This window comes from Dromiciops gliroides, chromosome 1 (genome assembly GCF_019393635.1).
Source record: "Dromiciops gliroides isolate mDroGli1 chromosome 1, mDroGli1.pri, whole genome shotgun sequence".
In the NCBI taxonomy this organism is placed as follows: domain Eukaryota; kingdom Metazoa; phylum Chordata; class Mammalia; order Microbiotheria; family Microbiotheriidae; genus Dromiciops; species Dromiciops gliroides.
This window is the reverse complement of record NC_057861.1, coordinates 665,123,429-665,145,868: the sequence shown is the minus strand read 5'-3', so window position 1 is coordinate 665,145,868 and position 22,440 is coordinate 665,123,429. Positions and strand designations below refer to the sequence as shown.

Sequence of the window (22,440 nt, the reverse complement as noted above, 5' to 3'; positions counted from 1 at the left end):
GAAGCACCAAAAGAGCCAGAAGTGCTGCTCATGGAAGAAGAAATTGAAGAGCCAGAGATCAGGGAAATCCCCAAAGAGCCAGAAGAACATCTTGTGGAAGAAGAAATCCCAGAAGAGGCTGAGATGCTGAAAATGCCATATGAGGAAGAAGAACCTCTGTTGGAAGAAGAAATTGAGGAGCCAGAAATCAGGGAAATTTTGAAAGAGCCAGAGGAGGCTTTGGTGGAAGAAGAGATTGAGGAGCCAGAGGTCACAGAAATTCCCAAAGAGGCAGAAGAGCCTCTAATGGAAGAAGAATTAGAGGAGCCAGAGATCAGTGAAATGCCCGAAGAGCCAGAAGAGCCTTTGATGGAAGAAGAAATTGAGGAGCCAGAGATCACAAAAGTACTCAAAGAGGCAGAAGAGCTGCTCATGGAAGAAAAAATTGAAGAGCCAGAGATCAGGGAAATTCCCAAAGAGCCAGAAGAGGCTTTGGTGGAAGAAGAAATCCCAGAAGAGCCTGAGATGCTGGAAATGCCATATGAGGAAGAAGAACCTCTGATGGAAGAAGAAATTGAGGAGCCAGAAAACAGGGAAATTTCCAAAGAGCCAGAGGAGGCTTTGGTGGAAGAAGAGATTGAGGAGCCAGAGATCACAGAAATAGCCAAAGAGCCAGAAGAGCTGCTCATGGAAGAAGTAATGCCAGAAGAGGCTGAGATGCTGGAAATGACATATGAGGAAGAGCCTCTGATGGAAGAAGAATTAGAGGAGCCTGAAATCACAGAAGTTTCCAAAGCGCCAGAGGAGCCTTTGGTGGAAGAAGAGATTGAGGAGCCAGAGATCACAGAAGCACCCAAAGAGCCAGAAGCGCTGCTCATGGAAGAAGAAATTGAAGAGCCAGAGATCAGGGAAATCCCCAAAGAGCCAGAAGAACTTCTTGTGGAAGAAGAAATCCCAGAAGAGGCTGAGATGCTGGAAATGCCATATGAGGAAGAAGAACCTCTGATGGAAGAAGAAATTGAGGAGCCAGAAATCAGGGAAATTTCGAAAGAGCCAGAGGAGGCTTTGGTGGAAGAAGAGATTGAGGAGCCAGAGGTCACAGAAATTCCCAAAGAGGCAGAAGAGCTGCTCATGGAAGAAGAAATGCCAGAAGAGGCTGAGATGGTGGAAATACCATATGAGGAAGAGCCTCTGATGGAAGAAGAATTAGAGGAGCCTGAAATCACAGAAGTTTCCAAAGAGCCAGAGGAGGCTTTGTTGGAAGAAGAGATTGAGGAGCCAGAGGTCACAGAAATTCCCAAAGTGGCAGAAGAGCCTCTAATGGAAGAAGAATTAGAGGAGCCAGAGATCAGTGAAATGCCCGAAGAGCCAGAAGAGCCTTTGATGGAAGAAGAAATTGAGGAGCCAGAGATCACAGAAGTACCCAAAGAGGCAGAAGAGCTGCTCATGGAAGAAGAAGAAATTGAAGAGCCAGAGATCAGGGAAATTCCCAAAGAGCCAGAAGAGGCTTTGGTGGAAGAAGAAATCCCAGAAGAGCCTGAGATGCTGGAAATGCCATATGAGGAAGAAGAACCTCTGATGGAAGAAGAAATTGAGGAGCCAGAAATCAGCGAAATTTCGAAAGAGCCAGAGGAGGCTTTGGTGGAAGAAGAGATTGAGGAGCCAGAGGTCACAGAAATTCCCAAAGAGGCAGAAGAGCCTCTAATGGAAGAAGAATTAGAGGAGCCAGACATCAGTGAAATGCCCGAAGAGCCAGTAGAGCCTTTGATGGAAGAAGAAATTGAGGAGCCAGAGATCACAGAAGTACCCAAAGAGGCAGAAGAGCTGCTCATGGAAGAAGAAATTGAAGAGCCAGAGATCAGGGAAATTCCCAAAGAGCCAGAAGAGGCTTTGGTGGAAGAAGAAATCCCAGAAGAGCCGGAGACGCTGGAAATTCCATATGAGGAAGAAAAGCTTCTGATGGAAGAAGAAATTGAAGAGCCAGAAATCAGGGAACTTTCCAAAGAGCCAGAGGAGGCTTTGGTGGAAGAAGGGATTGAGGAGCCAGAGATCACAGAAATTCCCAAAGAGCCAGAGGAGCCTCTAATGGAAGAAGAATTGGAGGAGCCAGAGATCAGTGAAATGCCCGAAGAGCCAGAAGAGCCTTTGATGGAAGAAGAAATTGAGGAGCCAGAGATCACAGAAGTACCCAAAGAGGCAGAAGAGCTGCTCATGGAAGAAGAAATTGAAGAGCCAGAGATCAGGGAAATTCCCAAAGAGCCAGAAGAGGCTTTGGTGGAAGAAGAAATCCCAGAAGAGCCTGAGATGCTGGAAATGCCATATGAGGAAGAAGTACCTCTGATGGAAGAAGAAATTGAGGAGCCAGAAATCAGGGAAATTTCCAAAGAGCCAGAGGAGGCTTTGGTGGAAGAAGAGATTGAGGAGCCAGAGATCACAGAAATAGCCAAAGAGCCAGAAGAGCTGCTCATGGAAGAAGAAATGCCAGAAGAGGCTGAGATGGGGGAAATACCATATGAGGAAGAGCCTCTGATGGAAGAAGAATTAGAGGAGCCTGAAATCACAGAAGTTTCCAAAGAGCCAGAGGAGCCTTTGGTGGAAGAAGAGATTGAGGAGCCAGAGATCACAGAAGCACCCAAAGAGCCAGAAGCGCTGCTCATGGAAGAAGAAATTGAAGAGCCAGAGATCAGGGAAATCCCCAAAGAGCCAGAAGAACTTCTTGTGGAAGAAGAAATCCCAGAAGAGGCTGAGATGCTGGAAATGCCATATGAGGAAGAAGAACCTCTGATGGAAGAAGAAATTGAGGAGCCAGAAATCAGGGAAATTTCGAAAGAGCCAGAGGAGGCTTTGTTGGAAGAAGAGATTGAGGAGCCAGAGGTCACAGAAATTCCCAAAGAGGCAGAAGAGCCTCTAATGGAAGAAGAATTAGAGGAGCCAGAGATCAGTGAAATGCCCGAAGAGCCAGAAGAGCCTTTGATGGAAGAAGAAATTGAGGAGCCAGAGATCACAGAAGTACCCAAAGAGGCAGAAGAGCTGCTCATGGAAGAAGAAGAAATTGAAGAGCCAGAGATCAGGGAAATTCCCAAAGAGCCAGAAGAGGCTTTGGTGGAAGAAGAAATCCCAGAAGAGCCTGAGATGCTGGAAATGCCATATGAGGAAGAAGAACCTCTGATGGAAGAAGAAATTGAGGAGCCAGAAATCAGCGAAATTTCGAAAGAGCCAGAGGAGGCTTTGGTGGAAGAAGAGATTGAGGAGCCAGAGGTCACAGAAATTCCCAAAGAGGCAGAAGAGCCTCTAATGGAAGAAGAATTAGAGGAGCCAGAGATCAGTGAAATGCCCGAAGAGCCAGAAGAGCCTTTGATGGAAGAAGAAATTGAGGAGCCAGAGATCACAGAAGTACCCAAAGAGGCAGAAGAGCTGCTCATGGAAGAAGAAGAAATTGAAGAGCCAGAGATCAGGGAAATTCCCAAAGAGCCAGAAGAGGCTTTGGTGGAAGAAGAAATCCCAGAAGAGCCTGAGATGCTGGAAATGCCATATGAGGAAGAAGAACCTCTGATGGAAGAAGAAATTGAGGAGCCAGAAATCAGCGAAATTTCGAAAGAGCCAGAGGAGGCTTTGGTGGAAGAAGAGATTGAGGAGCCAGAGGTCACAGAAATTCCCAAAGAGCCAGAAGAGCCTCTAATGGAAGAAGAATTAGAGGAGCCAGACATCAGTGAAATGCCCGAAGAGCCAGTAGAGCCTTTGATGGAAGAAGAAATTGAGGAGCCAGAGATCACAGAAGTACCCAAAGAGGCAGAAGAGCTGCTCATGGAAGAAGAAATTGAAGAGCCAGAGATCAGGGAAATTCCCAAAGAGCCAGAAGAGGCTTTGGTGGAAGAAGAAATCCCAGAAGAGCCGGAGACGCTGGAAATTCCATATGAGGAAGAAAAGCTTCTGATGGAAGAAGAAATTGAAGAGCCAGAAATCAGGGAACTTTCCAAAGAGCCAGAGGAGGCTTTGGTGGAAGAAGAGATTGAGGAGCCAGAGATCACAGAAATTCCCAAAGAGCCAGAGGAGCCTCTAATGGAAGAAGAATTGGAGGAGCCAGACATCAGTGAAATGCCCGAAGAGCCAGAAGAGCCTTTGATGGAAGAAGAAATTGAGGAGCCAGAGATCACAGAAGTACCCAAAGAGGCAGAAGAGCTGCTCATGGAAGAAGAAATTGAAGAGCCAGAGATCAGGGAAATTCCCAAAGAGCCAGAAGAGGCTTTGGTGGAAGAAGAAATCCCAGAAGAGCCTGAGATGCTGGAAATGCCATATGAGGAAGAAGTACCTCTGATGGAAGAAGAAATTGAGGAGCCAGAGATCACAGAAATAGCCAAAGAGCCAGAAGAGCTGCTCATGGAAGAAGAAATGCCAGAAGAGGCTGAGATGGGGGAAATACCATATGAGGAAGAGCCTCTGATGGAAGAAGAATTAGAGGAGCCTGAAATCACAGAAGTTTCCAAAGAGCCAGAGGAGCCTTTGGTGGAAGAAGAGATTGAGGAGCCAGAGATCACAGAAGCACCCAAAGAGCCAGAAGCGCTGCTCATGGAAGAAGAAATTGAAGAGCCCGAGATCAGGGAAATCCCCAAAGAGCCAGAAGAACTTCTTGTGGAAGAAGAAATCCCAGAAGAGGCTGAAATGCTGAAAATGCCATATGAGGAAGTAGAACCTCTGTTGGAAGAAGAAATTGAGGAGCCAGAAATCAGGGAAATTTCGAAAGAGCCAGAGGAGGCTTTGGTGGAAGAAGAGATTGAGGAGCCAGAGGTCACAGAAATTCCCAAAGAGGCAGAAGAGCCCCTAATGGAAGAAGAATTAGAGGAGCCAGACATCAGTGAAATGCCCAAAGAGCCAGAAGAGCCTTTGATGGAAGAAGAAATTGAGGAGCCAGAGATCACAAAAGTACTCAAAGAGGCAGAAGAGCTGCTCATGGAAGAAGAAATTGAAGAGCCAGAGATCAGGGAAATTCCCAAAGAGCCAGAAGAGGCTTTGTTGGAAGAAGAAATCCCAGAAGAGCCTGAGATGCTGGAAATGCCATATGAGGAAGAAGAACCTCTGATGGAAGAAGAAATTGAGGAGCCAGAAATCAGGGAAATTTCCAAAGAGCCAGAGGAGGCTTTGGTGGAAGAAGAGATTGAGGAGCCAGAGATCACAGAAATAGCCAAAGAGCCAGAAGAGCTGCTCATGGAAGAAGTAATGCCAGAAGAGGCTGAGATGCTGGAAATGCCATATGAGGAAGAGCCTCTGATGGAAGAAGAATTAGAGGAGCCTGAAATCACAGAAGTTTCCAAAGAGCCAGAGGAGCCTTTGGTGGAAGAAGAGATTGAGGAGCCAGAGATCACAGAAGCACCCAAAGAGCCAGAAGCGCTGCTCATGGAAGAAGAAATTGAAGAGCCAGAGATCAGGGAAATCCCCAAAGAGCCAGAAGAACTTCTTGTGGAAGAAGAAATCCCAGAAGAGGCTGAGATGCTGGAAATGCCATATGAGGAAGAAGAACCTCTGATGGAAGAAGAAATTGAGGAGCCAGAAATCAGGGAAATTTCCAAAGAGCCAGAGGAGGCTTTGGTGGAAGAAGAGATTGAGGAGCCAGAGGTCATAGAAATTCCCAAAGAGGCAGAAGAGCTGCTCATGGAAGAAGAAATGCCAGAAGAGGCTGAGATGGGGGAAATACCATATGAGGAAGAGCCTCTGATGGAAGAAGAATTAGAGGAGCCTGAAATCACAGAAGTTTCCAAAGAGCCAGAGGAGGCTTTGGTGGAAGAAGAGATTGAGGAGCCAGAGATCACAGAAGCACCCAAAGAGCCAGAAGAACTCCTTATGGAAAAAGAAATCCCAGAAGAGGCTGAGATGCTAGAAATGCCATATGAGGAAGAAGAACCTCTGATGGAAGAAGAAATTGAGGAGCCAGAAATCAGGGAAATTTCGAAAGAGCCAGAGGAGGCTTTGGTGGAAGAAGAGATTGAAGAGCCAGAGGTCACAGAAATTCCCAAAGAGGCAGAAGAGCCTCTAATGGAAGAAGAATTAGAGGATCCAGAGATCAGTGAAATGCCCGAAGAGCCAGAAGAGCCTTTGATGGAAGAAGAAATTGAGGAGCCAGAGATCTCAGAAATGCCCAAGGAGCCAAAAGAACTTCTGTTGGAAGAAGAAATCCCAGAAGAGGCTGAAACCCTGGCAGTTCCACTCGAGGCAGAAGAGCCTCTGATGGAAGAAGAAATTGAGGAGCCAGAGATCACAGAAGTACCCAAAGAGCCAGAAGAGCTGCTCATGGAAGAAGAAATGCCAGAAGAGGATGAGATGCTGGAAATGCCATATGAGGAAGAGCCTCTGATGGAAGAAGAATTAGAGGAGCCTGAAATCACAGAAGTTTCCACAGAGCCAGAGGAGGCTTTGGTGGAAGAAGAGATTGAGGAGCCAGAGATCACAGAAGCACCAAAAGAGCCAGAAGCGCTGCTCATGGAAGAAGAAATTGAAGAGCCAGAGATCAGGGAAATCCCCAAAGAGCCAGAAGAACTTCTTGTGGAAGAAGAAATCCCAGAAGAGGCTGAGATGCTGAAAATGCCATATGAGGAAGAAGAACCTCTGTTGGAAGAAGAAATTGAGGAGCCAGAAATCAGGGAAATTTCGAAAGAGCCAGAGGAGGCTTTGGTGGAAGAAGAGATTGAGGAGCCAAAGGTCACAGAAATTCCCAAAGAGGCAGAAGAGCTGCTCATGGAAGAAGAAATGCCAGAAGAGGCTGAGATGGGGGAAATACCATATGAGGAAGAGCCTCTGATGGAAGAAGAATTAGAGGAGCCTGAAATCACAGAAGTTTCCAAAGAGCCAGAGGAGGCTTTGTTGGAAGAAGAGATTGAGGAGCCAGAGGTCACAGAAATTCCCAAAGTGGCAGAAGAGCCTCTAATGGAAGAAGAATTAGAGGAGCCAGAGATCAGTGAAATACCCGAAGAGCCAGAAGAGCCTTTGATGGAAGAAGAAATTGAGGAGCCAGAGATCACAGAAGTACCCAAAGAGGCAGAAGAGCTGCTCATGGAAGAAGAAGAAATTGAAGAGCCAGAGATCAGGGAAATTCCCAAAGAGCCAGAAGAGGCTTTGGTGGAAGAAGAAATCCCAGAAGAGCCTGAGATGCTGGAAATGCCATATGAGGAAGAAAAGCTTCTGATGGAAGAAGAAATTGAAGAGCCAGAAATCAGGGAACTTTCCAAAGAGCCAGAGGAGGCTTTGGTAGAAGAAGAGATTGAGGAGCCAGAGGTCACAGAAATTCCCAAAGAGGCAGAAGAGCCTCTAATGGAAGAAGAATTAGAGGAGCCAGACATCAGTGAAATGCCCGAAGAGCCAGTAGAGCCTTTGATGGAAGAAGAAATTGAGGAGCCAGAAATCAGCGAAATTTCGAAAGAGCCAGAGGAGGCTTTGGTAGAAGAAGAGATTGAGGAGCCAGAGGTCACAGAAATTCCCAAAGAGGCAGAAGAGCCTCTAATGGAAGAAGAATTAGAGGAGCCAGACATCAGTGAAATGCCCGAAGAGCCAGTAGAGCCTTTGATGGAAGAAGAAATTGAGGAGCCAGAGATCACAGAAGTACCCAAAGAGGCAGAAGAGCTGCTCATGGAAGAAGAAATTGAAGAGCCAGAGATCAGGGAAATTCCCAAAGAGCCAGAAGAGGCTTTGGTGGAAGAAGAAATCCCAGAAGAGCCGGAGACGCTGGAAATTCCATATGAGGAAGAAAAGCTTCTGATGGAAGAAGAAATTGAAGAGCCAGAAATCAGGGAACTTTCCAAAGAGCCAGAGGAGGCTTTGGTGGAAGAAGAGATTGAGGAGCCAGAGATCACAGAAATTCCCAAAGAGCCAGAGGAGCCTCTAATGGAAGAAGAATTGGAGGAGCCAGAGATCAGTGAAATGCCCGAAGAGCCAGAAGAGCCTTTGATGGAAGAAGAAATTGAGGAGCCAGAGATCACAGAAGTACCCAAAGAGGCAGAAGAGCTGCTCATGGAAGAAGAAATTGAAGAGCCAGAGATCAGGGAAATTCCCAAAGAGCCAGAAGAGGCTTTGGTGGAAGAAGAAATCCCAGAAGAGCCTGAGATGCTGGAAATGCCATATGAGGAAGAAGTACCTCTGATGGAAGAAGAAATTGAGGAGCCAGAAATCAGGGAAATTTCCAAAGAGCCAGAGGAGGCTTTGGTGGAAGAAGAGATTGAGGAGCCAGAGATCACAGAAATAGCCAAAGAGCCAGAAGAGCTGCTCATGGAAGAAGAAATGCCAGAAGAGGCTGAGATGGGGGAAATACCATATGAGGAAGAGCCTCTGATGGAAGAAGAATTAGAGGAGCCTGAAATCACAGAAGTTTCCAAAGAGCCAGAGGAGCCTTTGGTGGAAGAAGAGATTGAGGAGCCAGAGATCACAGAAGCACCCAAAGAGCCAGAAGCGCTGCTCATGGAAGAAGAAATTGAAGAGCCAGAGATCAGGGAAATCCCCAAAGAGCCAGAAGAACTTCTTGTGGAAGAAGAAATCCCAGAAGAGGCTGAAATGCTGGAAATGCCATATGAGGAAGTAGAACCTCTGCTGGAAGAAGAAATTGAGGAGCCAGAAATCAGGGAAATTTCGAAAGAGCCAGAGGAGGCTTTGGTGGAAGAAGAGATTGAGGAGCCAGAGGTCACAGAAATTCCCAAAGAGGCAGAGGAGCCCCTAATGGAAGAAGAATTAGAGGAGCCAGAGATCAGTGAAATGCCCGAAGAGCCAGAAGAGCCTTTGATGGAAGAAGAAATTGAGGAGCCAGAGATCACAAAAGTACTCAAAGAGGCAGAAGAGCTGCTCATGGAAGAAGAAATTGAAGAGCCAGAGATCAGGGAAATTCCCAAAGAGCCAGAGGAGGCTTTGGTTGAAGAAGAAATCCCAGAAGAGCCTGAGATGCTGGAAATGCCATATGAGGAAGAAGAACCTCTGATGGAAGAAGAAATTGAGGAGCCAGAAATCAGGGAAATTTCGAAAGAGCCAGAGGAGGCTTTGGTGGAAGAAGAGATTGAAGAGCCAGAGGTCACAGAAATTCCCAAAGAGGCAGAAGAGCCTCTAATGGAAGAAGAATTAGAGGAGCCAGAGATCAGTGAAATGCCCGAAGAGCCAGAAGAGCCTTTGATGGAAGAAGAAATTGAGGAGCCAGAGATCTCAGAAATGCCCAAGGAGCCAAAAGAACTTCTGTTGGAAGAAGAAATCCCAGAAGAGGCTGAAACCCTGGCAGTTCCACTCGAGGCAGAAGAGCCTCTGATGGAAGAAGAAATTGAGGAGCCAGAGATCACAGAAGTACCCAAAGAGCCAGAAGAGCTGCTCATGGAAGAAGAAATGCCAGAAGAGGATGAGATGCTGGAAATGCCATATGAGGAAGAGCCTCTGATGGAAGAAGAATTAGAGGAGCCTGAAATCACAGAAGTTTCCAAAGAGCCAGAGGAGGCTTTGGTGGAAGAAGAGATTGAGGAGCCAGAGATCACAGAAGCACCAAAAGAGCCAGAAGCGCTGCTCATGGAAGAAGAAATTGAAGAGCCAGAGATCAGGGAAATCCCCAAAGAGCCAGAAGAACTTCTTGTGGAAGAAGAAATCCCAGAAGAGGCTGAGATGCTGAAAATGCCATATGAGGAAGAAGAACCTCTGTTGGAAGAAGAAATTGAGGAGCCAGAAATCAGGGAAATTTCGAAAGAGCCAGAGGAGGCTTTGGTGGAAGAAGAGATTGAGGAGCCAGAGGTCACAGAAATTCCCAAAGAGGCAGAAGAGCCTCTAATGGAAGAAGAATTAGAGGAGCCAGAGATCAGTGAAATGCCCGAAGAGCCAGAAGAGCCTTTGATGGAAGAAGAAATTGAGGAGCCAGAGATCAGAAAAGTACTCAAAGAGGCAGAAGAGCTGCTCATGGAAGAAGAAATTGAAGAGCCAGAGATCAGGGAAATTCCCAAAGAGCCAGAGGAGGCTTTGGTTGAAGAAGAAATCCCAGAAGAGCCTGAGATGCTGGAAATGCCATATGAGGAAGAAGAACCTCTGATGGAAGAAGAAATTGAGGAGCCAGAAATCAGGGAAATTTCCAAAGAGCCAGAGGAGGCTTTGGTGGAAGAAGAGATTGAGGAGCCAGAGATCACAGAAATAGCCAAAGAGCCAGAAGAGCTGCTCATGGAAGAAGTAATGCCAGAAGAGGCTGAGATGTTGGAAATGCCATATGAGGAAGAGCCTCTGATGGAAGAAGAATTAGAGGAGCCTGAAATCACAGAAGTTTCCAAAGAGCCAGAGGAGCCTTTGGTGGAAGAAGAGATTGAGGAGCCAGAGATCACAGAAGCACCCAAAGAGCCAGAAGCGCTGCTCATGGAAGAAGAAATTGAAGAGCCAGAGATCAGGGAAATCCCCAAAGAGCCAGAAGAACTTCTTGTGGAAGAAGAAATCCCAGAAGAGGCTGAGATGCTGGAAATGCCATATGAGGAAGAAGAACCTCTGATGGAAGAAGAAATTGAGGAGCCAGAAATCAGGGAATTTTCCAAAGAGCCAGAGGAGGCTTTGGAGGAAGAAGAGATTGAGGAGCCAGAGGTCATAGAAATTCCCAAAGAGGCAGAAGAGCTGCTCATGGAAGAAGAAATGCCAGAAGAGGCTGAGATGGGGGAAATACCATATGAGGAAGAGCCTCTGATGGAAGAAGAATTAGAGGAGCCTGAAATCACAGAAGTTTCCAAAGAGCCAGAGGAGGCTTTGGTGGAAGAAGAGATTGAGGAGCCAGAGATCACAGAAGCACCCAAAGAGCCAGAAGAACTTCTTATGGAAAAAGAAATCCCAGAAGAGGCTGAGATGCTGGAAATGCCATATGAGGAAGAAGAACCTCTGATGGAAGAAGAAATTGAGGAGCCAGAAATCAGGGAAATTTCGAAAGAGCCAGAGGAGGCTTTGGTGGAAGAAGAGATTGAAGAGCCAGAGTTCACAGAAATTCCCAAAGAGGCAGAAGAGCCTCTAATGGAAGAAGAATTAGAGGAGCCAGAGATCAGTGAAATGCCCGAAGAGCCAGAAGAGCCTTTGATGGAAGAAGAAATTGAGGAGCCAGAGATCTCAGAAATGCCCAAGGAGCCAAAAGAACTTCTGTTGGAAGAAGAAATCCCAGAAGAGGCTGAAACCCTGGCAGTTCCACTCGAGGCAGAAGAGCCTCTGATGGAAGAAGAAATTGAGGAGCCAGAGATCACAGAAGTACCCAAAGAGCCAGAAGAGCTGCTCATGGAAGAAGAAATGCCAGAAGAGGATGAGATGCTGGAAATGCCATATGAGGAAGAGCCTCTGATGGAAGAAGAATTAGAGGAGCCTGAAATCACAGAAGTTTCCAAAGAGCCAGAGGAGGCTTTGGTGGAAGAAGAGATTGAGGAGCCAGAGATCACAGAAGCAACAAAAGAGCCAGAAGCGCTGCTCATGGAAGAAGAAATTGAAGAGCCAGAGATCAGGGAAATCCCCAAAGAGCCAGAAGAACTTCTTGTGGAAGAAGAAATCCCAGAAGAGGCTGAGATGCTGAAAATGCCATATGAGGAAGAAGAACCTCTGTTGGAAGAAGAAATTGAGGAGCCAGAAATCAGGGAAATTTCGAAAGAGCCAGAGGAGGCTTTGGTGGAAGAAGAGATTGAGGAGCCAGAGGTCACAGAAATTCCCAAAGAGGCAGAAGAGCCTCTAATGGAAGAAGAATTAGAGGAGCCAGAGATCAGTGAAATGCCCGAAGAGCCAGAAGAGCCTTTGATGGAAGAAGAAATTGAGGAGCCAGAGATCAGAAAAGTACTCAAAGAGGCAGAAGAGCTGCTCATGGAAGAAGAAATTGAAGAGCCAGAGATCAGGGAAATTCCCAAAGAGCCAGAGGAGGCTTTGGTTGAAGAAGAAATCCCAGAAGAGCCTGAGATGCTGGAAATGCCATATGAGGAAGAAGAACCTCTGAAGGAAGAAGAAATTGAGGAGCCAGAAATCAGGGAAATTTCCAAAGAGCCAGAGGAGGCTTTGGTGGAAGAAGAGATTGAGGAGCCAGAGATCACAGAAATAGCCAAAGAGCCAGAAGAGCTGCTCATGGAAGAAGTAATGCCAGAAGAGGCTGAGAAGCTGGAAATGACATATGAGGAAGAGCCTCTGATGGAAGAAGAATTAGAGGAGCCTGAAATCACAGAAGTTTCCAAAGAGCCAGAGGAGCCTTTGGTGGAAGAAGAGATTGAGGAGCCAGAGATCACAGAAGCACCCAAAGAGCCAGAAGCGCTGCTCATGGAAGAAGAAATTGAAGAGCCAGAGATCAGGGAAATCCCCAAAGAGCCAGAAGAACTTCTTGTGGAAGAAGAAATCCCAGAAGAGGCTGAGATGCTGGAAATGCCATATGAGGAAGAAGAACCTCTGATGGAAGAAGAAATTGAGGAGCCAGAAATCAGGGAAATTTCCAAAGAGCCAGAGGAGGCTTTGGAGGAAGAAGAGATTGAGGAGCCAGAGGTCATAGAAATTCCCAAAGAGGCAGAAGAGCTGCTCATGGAAGAAGAAATGCCAGAAGAGGCTGAGATGGGGGAAATACCATATGAGGAAGAGCCTCTGATGGAAGAAGAATTAGAGGAGCCTGAAATCACAGAAGTTTCCAAAGAGCCAGAGGAGGCTTTGGTGGAAGAAGAGATTGAGGAGCCAGAGATCACAGAAGCACCCAAAGAGCCAGAAGAACTTCTTATGGAAAAAGAAATCCCAGAAGAGGCTGAGATGCTGGAAATGCCATATGAGGAAGAAGAACCTCTGATGGAAGAAGAAATTGAGGAGCCAGAAATCAGGGAAATTTCGAAAGAGCCAGAGGAGGCTTTGGTGGAAGAAGAGATTGAAGAGCCAGAGGTCACAGAAATTCCCAAAGAGGCAGAAGAGCCTCTAATGGAAGAAGAATTAGAGGAGCCAGAGATCAGTGAAATGCCCGAAGAGCCAGAAGAGCCTTTGATGGAAGAAGAAATTGAGGAGCCAGAGATCTCAGAAATGCCCAAGGAGCCAAAAGAACTTCTGTTGGAAGAAGAAATCCCAGAAGAGGCTGAAACCCTGGCAGTTCCACTCGAGGCAGAAGAGCCTCTGATGGAAGAAGAAATTGAGGAGCCAGAGATCACAGAAGTACCCAAAGAGCCAGAAGAGCTGCTCATGGAAGAAGAAATGCCAGAAGAGGATGAGATGCTGGAAATGCCATATGAGGAAGAGCCTCTGATGGAAGAAGAATTAGAGGAGCCTGAAATCACAGAAGTTTCCAAAGAGCCAGAGGAGGCTTTGGTGGAAGAAGAGATTGAGGAGCCAGAGATCACAGAAGCACCAAAAGAGCCAGAAGCGCTGCTCATGGAAGAAGAAATTGAAGAGCCAGAGATCAGGGAAATCCCCAAAGAGCCAGAAGAACTTCTTGTGGAAGAAGAAATCCCAGAAGAGGCTGAGATGCTGAAAATGCCATATGAGGAAGAAGAACCTCTGTTGGAAGAAGAAATTGAGGAGCCAGAAATCAGGGAAATTTCGAAAGAGCCAGAGGAGGCTTTGGTGGAAGAAGAGATTGAGGAGCCAGAGGTCACAGAAATTCCCAAAGAGGCAGAAGAGCCTCTAATGGAAGAAGAATTAGAGGAGCCAGAGATCAGTGAAATGCCCGAAGAGCCAGAAGAGCCTTTGATGGAAGAAGAAATTGAGGAGCCAGAGATCAGAAAAGTACTCAAAGAGGCAGAAGAGCTGCTCATGGAAGAAGAAATTGAAGAGCCAGAGATCAGGGAAATTCCCAAAGAGCCAGAGGAGGCTTTGGTTGAAGAAGAAATCCCAGAAGAGCCTGAGATGCTGGAAATGCCATATGAGGAAGAAGAACCTCTGATGGAAGAAGAAATTGAGGAGCCAGAAATCAGGGAAATTTCCAAAGAGCCAGAGGAGGCTTTGGTGGAAGAAGAGATTGAGGAGCCAGAGATCACAGAAATAGCCAAAGAGCCAGAAGAGCTGCTCATGGAAGAAGTAATGCCAGAAGAGGCTGAGATGCTGGAAATGACATATGAGGAAGAGCCTCTGATGGAAGAAGAATTAGAGGAGCCTGAAATCACAGAAGTTTCCAAAGAGCCAGAGGACGCTTTGGTAGAAGAAGAGATTGAGGAGCCAGAGATCACAGAAGCACCCAAAGAGCCAGAAGCGCTGCTCATGGAAGAAGAAATTGAAGAGCCAGAGATCAGGGAAATCCCCAAAGAGCCAGAAGAACTTCTTGTGGAAGAAGAAATCCCAGAAGAGGCTGAGATGCTGGAAATGCCATATGAGGAAGAAGAACCTCTGATGGAAGAAGAAATTGAGGAGCCAGAAATCAGGGAAATTTTGAAAGAGCCAGAGGAGGCTTTGGTGGAAGAAGAGATTGAGGAGCCAGAGGTCACAGAAATTCCCAAAGAGGCAGAAGAGCTGCTCATGGAAGAAGAAATGCCAGAAGAGGCTGAGATGGTGGAAATACCATATGAGGAAGAGCCTCTGATGGAAGAAGAATTAGAGGAGCCTGAAATCACAGAAGTTTCCAAAGAGCCAGAGGAGGCTTTGTTGGAAGAAGAGATTGAGGAGCCAGAGGTCACAGAAATTCCCAAAGTGGCAGAAGAGCCTCTAATGGAAGAAGAATTAGAGGAGCCAGAGATCAGTGAAATGCCCGAAGAGCCAGAAGAGCCTTTGATGGAAGAAGAAATTGAGGAGCCAGAGATCACAGAAGTACCCAAAGAGGCAGAAGAGCTGCTCATGGAAGAAGAAGAAATTGAAGAGCCAGAGATCAGGGAAATTCCCAAAGAGCCAGAAGAGGCTTTGGTGGAAGAAGAAATCCCAGAAGAGCCTGAGATGCTGGAAATGCCATATGAGGAAGAAGAACCTCTGATGGAAGAAGAAATTGAGGAGCCAGAAATCAGCGAAATTTCGAAAGAGCCAGAGGAGGCTTTGGTGGAAGAAGAGATTGAGGAGCCAGAGGTCACAGAAATTCCCAAAGAGGCAGAAGAGCCTCTAATGGAAGAAGAATTAGAGGAGCCAGACATCAGTGAAATGCCCGAAGAGCCAGTAGAGCCTTTGATGGAAGAAGAAATTGAGGAGCCAGAGATCACAGAAGTACCCAAAGAGGCAGAAGAGCTGCTCATGGAAGAAGAAATTGAAGAGCCAGAGATCAGGGAAATTCCCAAAGAGCCAGAAGAGGCTTTGGTGGAAGAAGAAATCCCAGAAGAGCCGGAGACGCTGGAAATTCCATATGAGGAAGAAAAGCTTCTGATGGAAGAAGAAATTGAAGAGCCAGAAATCAGGGAACTTTCCAAAGAGCCAGAGGAGGCTTTGGTGGAAGAAGAGATTGAGGAGCCAGAGATCACAGAAATTCCCAAAGAGCCAGAGGAGCCTCTAATGGAAGAAGAATTGGAGGAGCCAGAGATCAGTGAAATGCCCGAAGAGCCAGAAGAGCCTTTGATGGAAGAAGAAATTGAGGAGCCAGAGATCACAGAAGTACCCAAAGAGGCAGAAGAGCTGCTCATGGAAGAAGAAATTGAAGAGCCAGAGATCAGGGAAATTCCCAAAGAGCCAGAAGAGGCTTTGGTGGAAGAAGAAATCCCAGAAGAGCCGGAGACGCTGGAAATTCCATATGAGGAAGAAAAGCTTCTGATGGAAGAAGAAATTGAAGAGCCAGAAATCAGGGAACTTTCCAAAGAGCCAGAGGAGGCTTTGGTGGAAGAAGAGATTGAGGAGCCAGAGATCACAGAAATTCCCAAAGAGCCAGAGGAGCCTCTAATGGAAGAAGAATTGGAGGAGCCAGAGATCAGTGAAATGCCCGAAGAGCCAGAAGAGCCTTTGATGGAAGAAGAAATTGAGGAGCCAGAGATCACAGAAGTACCCAAAGAGGCAGAAGAGCTGCTCATGGAAGAAGAAATTGAAGAGCCAGAGATCAGGGAAATTCCCAAAGAGCCAGAAGAGGCTTTGGTGGAAGAAGAAATCCCAGAGGAGCCTGAGATGCTGGAAATGCCATATGAGGAAGAAGTACCTCTGATGGAAGAAGAAATTGAGGAGCCAGAAATCAGGGAAATTTCCAAAGAGCCAGAGGAGGCTTTGGTGGAAGAAGAGATTGAGGAGCCAGAGATCACAGAAATAGCCAAAGAGCCAGAAGAGCTGCTCATGGAAGAAGAAATGCCAGAAGAGGCTGAGATGGGGGAAATACCATATGAGGAAGAGCCTCTGATGGAAGAAGAATTAGAGGAGCCTGAAATCACAGAAGTTTCCAAAGAGCCAGAGGAGCCTTTGGTGGAAGAAGAGATTGAGGAGCCAGAGATCACAGAAGCACCCAAAGAGCCAGAAGCGCTGCTCATGGAAGAAGAAATTGAAGAGCCAGAGATCAGGGAAATCCCCAAAGAGCCAGAAGAACTTCTTGTGGAAGAAGAAATCCCAGAAGAGGCTGAGATGCTGGAAATGCCATATGAGGAAGAAGAACCTCTGATGGAAGAAGAAATTGAGGAGCCAGAAATCAGGGAAATTTCGAAAGAGCCAGAGGAGGCTTTGTTGGAAGAAGAGATTGAGGAGCCAGAGGTCACAGAAATTCCCAAAGAGGCAGAAGAGCCCCTAATGGAAGAAGAATTAGAGGAGCCAGAGATCAGTGAAATGCCCGAAGAGCCAGAAGAGCCTTTGATGGAAGAAGAAATTGAGGAGCCAGAGATCACAAAAGTACTCAAAGAGGCAGAAGAGCTGCTCATGGAAGAAGAAATTGAAGAGCCAGAGATCAGGGAAATTCCCAAAGAGCCAGAAGAGGCTTTGGTGGAAGAAGAAATCCCAGAAGAGCCTGAGATGCTGGAAATGCCATATGAGGAAGAAGAACCTCTGATGGAAGAAGAAATTGAGGAGCCAGAAATCAGGGAAATTTCCAAAGAGCCAGAGGAGGCTTTGGTGGAAGAAGAGATTGAGGAGCCAGAGATCACAGAAATAGCCAAAGAGCCAGAAGAGCTGCTCATGGAAGAAGTAATGCCAGAAGAGGCTGAGATGCTGGAAATGCCATATGAGGAAGAGCCTCTGATGGAAGAAGAATTAGAGGAGCCTGAAATCACAGAAGTTTCCAAAGAGCCAGAGGAGCCTTTGGTGGAAGAAGAGATTGAGGAGCCAGAGATCACAGAAGCACCCAAAGAGCCAGAAGCGCTGCTCATGGAAGAAGAAATTGAAGAGCCAGAGATCAGGGAAATCCCCAAAGAGCCAGAAGAACTTCTTGTGGAAGAAGAAATCCCAGAAGAGGCTGAGATGCTGGAAATGCCATATGAGGAAGAAGAACCTCTGATGGAAGAAGAAATTGAGGAGCCAGAAATCAGGGAAATTTCGAAAGAGCCAGAGGAGGCTTTGGTGGAAGAAGAGATTGAGGAGCCAGAGATCACAGAAATTCCCAAAGAGGCAGAAGAGCTGCTCATGGAAGAAGAAATGCCAGAAGAGGCTGAGATGGTGGAAATACCATATGAGGAAGAGCCTCTGATGGAAGAAGAATTAGAGGAGCCTGAAATCACAGAAGTTTCCAAAGAGCCAGAGGAGGCTTTGTTGGAAGAAGAGATTGAGGAGCCAGAGGTCACAGAAATTCCCAAAGTGGCAGAAGAGCCTCTAATGGAAGAAGAATTAGAGGAGCCAGAGATCAGTGAAATGCCCGAAGAGCCAGAAGAGCCTTTGATGGAAGAAGAAATTGAGGAGCCAGAGATCACAGAAATGCCCAAGGAGCCAGAAGAACTTCTGTTGGAAGAAGAAATCCCAGAAGAGCCTGAAACCCTGGCAGTTCCATTTGAGGCAGAAGAGCCTCTGATGGAAGAAGAAATTGAGGAGCCAGAGATCACAGAAGTACCCAAAGAGCCAGAAGAGCTGCTCATGGAAGAAGAAATTGAAGAGCCAGAGATCAGGGAAATTCCCAAGGAGCCAGAAGAACCTCTAATCGAGGAAGAACTAGAGGAGCCAGAGATCAATGAAATTTCCAAAGAGTCAGAAGAGCCTCTGATGGAAGAAGAAATAGCAGAGGAGGCTGAGGAGTTGGCAATTCCATATGAGGCCGAAGAGCCACTGATGGAAGAAGAATTAGAGGAGCCAGTGATCAGTGAAATGCCCAGAGAGCCAGAAGAGCCTTTAACAGAAGAAGAAGAAATTGAGGAGTCAGAGATCAGTGAAATGCCCAAAGAGCTAGAAGAACCTCTGATGGAAGAAGAAATGGAGGAGCCAGAGATCACAGAAAAACCCAAAGAGCCAGAAGAGCCTGTAATGGAAGCAGAATTAGAGGAGCCAGAGATCAGTGAAATGCCCAGAGAGCCAGAAGAGCCTTTAATGGGAGAAGAAATTGAGGAGCCAGAGATAAGAAAAATACCCAAAGAGACAGAAGAAACTCTGATGGAAGAAGAAATTGAGGAGCCAGAGATCACAGAAATACTCAGGGAACCAGAAGATCTTCTGGAGGAACAAGAAATTGAGGAGCCAGAGATCACAGAAATTCCCAAAGAGCCAGAAGAGCCTCTAATGGAAGAAGAATTAGAGGAGCCAGAGATCACTGAAATGCCGGAAGACCCAGAAGAGCCTTTGACGGAAGAAGAAATTGAGGAGCCAGAGATCATAGAAATGCCCAAGGAGCCAGAAGAACTTCTGTTGGAAGAAGAAATCCCAGAAGAGCCTGAAACCCTGGCAGTTCCATTTGAGGCAGAAGAGCCTCTGATGGAAGAAGAAATTGAGGAGCCAGAGATCACAGAAGTACCCAAAGAGCCAGAAGAGCTGCTCATGGAAGAAGAAATTGAAGAGCCAGAGATCAGGGAAATTCCCAGAGAGCCAGAAGAGCCTCTAATGGAAGAAGAATTAGAGGAGCCAGAGATCAGTGAAATGCCCAAAGAGCCAGAAGAGCCTCTGACGGAAGAAGAAATTGAGGAGCCAGAGATCACAGAAATACCCAAAGAGCCAGAAGAACTTCTTATGGAAGAGGAAATCCCAGAACAGGCTGAGATGCTGGAAATTCCATATGATGAAGAAGAACCTCTGATGGAAGAAGAAATTGAGGAGCCAGAAATCAGCGAAATTTCGAAAGAGCCAGAGGAGGCTTTGGTGGAAGAAGAGATTGAGGAGCCAGAGGTCACAGAAATTCCCAAAGAGGCAGAAGAGCCACTAATGGAAGAAGAATTAGAGGAGCCAGAGATCAGTGAAATGCCCGAAGAGCCAGAAGAGCCTTTGATGGATGAAGAAATTGAGGAGCCTGAGATCACAGAAGTACCCAAAGAGGCAGAAGAGCTGCTCATGGAAGAAGAAATTGAAGAGCCAGAGATCAGGGAAATTCCCAAAGAGCCAGAAGAGGCTTTGGTGGAAGAAGAAATCCCAGAAGAGCCTGAGATGCTGGAAATTCCATATGAGGAAGAAAAGCTTCTGATGGAAGAAGAAATTGAAGAGCCAGAAATCAGGGAAATTTCCAAAGAGCCAGAGGAGGCTTTGGTGGAAGAAGAGATTGAGGAGCCAGAGATCACAGAAATTCCCAAAGAGGCAGAAGAGCCTCTAATGGAAGAAGAATTAGAGGAGCCAGAGATCAGTGAAATGCCCGAAGAGCCAGAAGAGCCTTTGATGGAAGAAGAAATTGAGGAGCCAGAGATCTCAGAAATACCCAATGAGCCAAAAGAACTTCTGTTGGAAGAAGAAATCCCAGAAGAGGCTGAAACCCTCGCAGTTCCATTCGAGGCAGATGAGCCTCTGATGGAAGAAGAAATTGAGGAGCCAGAGATCACTGAAGTACCCAAAGAGCCAGAAGAGCTGCTCATGGAAGAAGAAATGCCAGAAGAGGGTGAGATGGGGGAAATACCATATGAGGAAGAGCCTCTAATGGAAGAAGAATTAGAGGAGCCTGAAATCACAGAAGTTTCCACAGAGCCAGAGGAGGCTTTGGTGGAAGAAGTGATTGAGGAGCCAGAGATCACAGAAATAGCCAAAGAGCCAGACCAGCTGCTCATGGAAGAAGAAATGCCAGAAGAGGCTGAGATGCTGGAAATGCCATATGAGGAAGAAGAACCTCTGATGGAAGAAGAAATTGAGGAGCCAGAAATCAGGGAAATTTCAATAGAGCCAGAGGAGACTTTGGTGGATGAAGAGATTGAGGAGCCAGAGATCACAGAAATTCCCAAAGAGGCAGAAGAGCCTCTATTGGAAGAAGAATTAGAGGAGCCAGAGATCAGTGAAATGCCCGAAGAGCCAGAAGAGCCTTTGATGGAAGAAGAAATTGAGGAGCTAGAGATCACAGAAATACCCAAGGAGCCAACAGAACTTCTGTTGGAAGAAGAAATACCAGAAGAGCCTGAAACCCTGGCAGTTCCATTTGAGGCAGAAGAGCCTCTGATGGAAGAAGAAATTGAGGAGCCAGAGATCACAGAAGTACCCAAAGAGCCAGAAGAGCTGCTCATGGAAGAAGAAATGCCAGAAGAGGCTGAGATGGGGGAAATACCATATGAGGAAGAGCCTCTGATGGAAGAAGAATTAGAGGAGCCTGAAATCACAGAAGTTTCCAAAGAGCCAGAGGAGGCTTTGGTGGAAGAAGAGATTGAGGAGCCAGAGATCACAGAAGCACCAAAAGAGCCAGAAGCGCTGCTCATGGAAGAAGAAATGGAAGAGCCAGAGATCAGGGAAATTCCCAAAGAGCCAGAAGAGGCCCTAATGGAAGAAGAACTAGAGGAGCCAGAGATCACAGAAATACCCAAAGAGCCAGAAGAACTTCTTATGGAAGAAGAAATCCCAGAAGAGCCTGAGATGCTGGAAATGCCATATGAGGAAGAAGAACCTCTGATGGAAGAAGAAATTGAGGAGCCAGAAATCAGGGAAACTTCGAAAGAGGCAGAGGAGGCTTTGGTCGAAGAAGAGATTGAGGAGCCAGAGGTCACAGAAATTCCCAAAGAGGCAGAAGAGCCTCTAATGGAAGAAGAATTAGAGGAGCCAGAGATCAGTGAAATGCCCGAAGAGCCAGAAGAGCCTTTGATGGAAGAAGAAATTGAGGAGCCAGAGATCACAGAAGTACCCAAAGAGGCAGAAGAGCTGCTCATGGAAGAAGAAGAAATTGAAGAGCCAGAGATCAGGGAAATTCCCAAAGAGCCAGAAGAGGCTTTGGTGGAAGAAGAAATCCCAGAAGAGCCTGAGATGCTGGAAATTCCATATGAGGAAGAAAAGATTCTGATGGAAGAAGAAATTGAAGAGCCAGAAATCAGGGAAATTTCGAAAGAGCCAGAGGAGGCTTTGGTCGAAGAAGAGATTGAGGATCCAGAGATCACAGAAATTCCCAAAGAGCCAGAGGAGGCTTTGGTCGAAGAGGAGATTGAGGAGCCAGAGATCACAGAAGTACCCAAAGAGCCGGAAGAGCTGCTCATAGAAGAAGAAATTGAAGAACCAGAGATCAGGGAAATTCCCAAGGAGCCAGAAGAACCTCTAATCGAAGAAGAACTAGAGGAGCCCGAGATCAGTGAAATTTCCAAAGAGCCAGAAGAGCCTCTGATGGAAGAAGAAATAGAAGAGGTGGCTGAGGATTTGGCAATTCCATATGAGACCGAAGAGCCACTGATGGAAGAAGAATTAGAGGAGCCAGAGTTTGTGGAAATTCCCAAAGAGCCAAAAGAGCCTCTGATGGAAGAAGAAATTGAGGAGCCAGAGATCACAGAAATACCCAGGGAGCCAGAAGAGCCTCTGATGGAAGATGAAATAGCAGAGGATGTAGAGGAGTTGGCAATTCCATATGAGGCAGAAGAGCCACTGATGGAAGAACAATTCGAGGAGCCAGAGATAAGAAAAATACCCACAGAGACAGAAGAACCTCTGATGGAAGAAGAAATTGAGGAGCCAAAGATCACAGAAATACTCAGGGAACCAGAAGATCTTCTGGAGGAACAAGAAATTGAGGAGCCAGAGATCACAGGAATTCCCAAAGAGCCAGAAGAGCCTCTAATGGAAGAAGAATTAGAGGAGCCAGAGATCACTGAAATGCCGGAAGAGCCGGAAGAGCCTTTGATGGAAGAAGAAATTGAGGAGCCAGAGATCACAGAAATGCCCAAGGAGCCAGAAGAACTTCTGTTGGAAGAAGAAATCCCAGAAGAGCCTGAAACTCTGGCAGTTCCATTGGATGCAGAAGAGCCTCTGATGGAAGAAGAAATTGAAGAGCCAGAGATCACAGAAGTACCCAAAGAGCCAGAAGAGCTGCTCATGGAAGAAGAAATTGAAGAGCCAGAGATCAGGGAAATTCCCAGAGAGCCAGAAGAGTCTCTAATGGAAGAAGAATTAGAGGAGCCAGAGATCAGTGAAATGCCCAAAGAGCCGGAAGAGCCTTTGACGGAAGAAGAAATTGAGGAGCCAGAGATCACAGAAATGCCCAAGGAGCCAGAAGAACTTCTGTTGGAAGAAGAAATCCCAGAAGAGCCTGAAACCCTGGCAGTTCCATTTGAGGCAGAAGAGCCTCTGATGGAAGAAGAAATTGAGGAGCCAGAGATCACAGAAGTACCC

General features: G+C 46.6%; 1 protein-coding gene across 1 annotated transcript in view; it reads left to right on the top strand.

Moving 5' to 3' along the window:
• LOC122753377 (ran-specific GTPase-activating protein-like) overlaps positions 1–22,081 on the top strand; it is a 77,564-nt gene extending 55,483 nt beyond the window's left edge. Inside the window, exons 3-4 of the mRNA XM_044000748.1 lie at positions 21,238–21,477; positions 22,070–22,081. Coding sequence (XP_043856683.1) covers positions 21,238–21,477; positions 22,070–22,081 — 252 coding nt within the window. The remainder of the gene's footprint in view (positions 1–21,237; positions 21,478–22,069) is intronic.
• Positions 22,082–22,440: the final 359 nt, after the last annotated feature.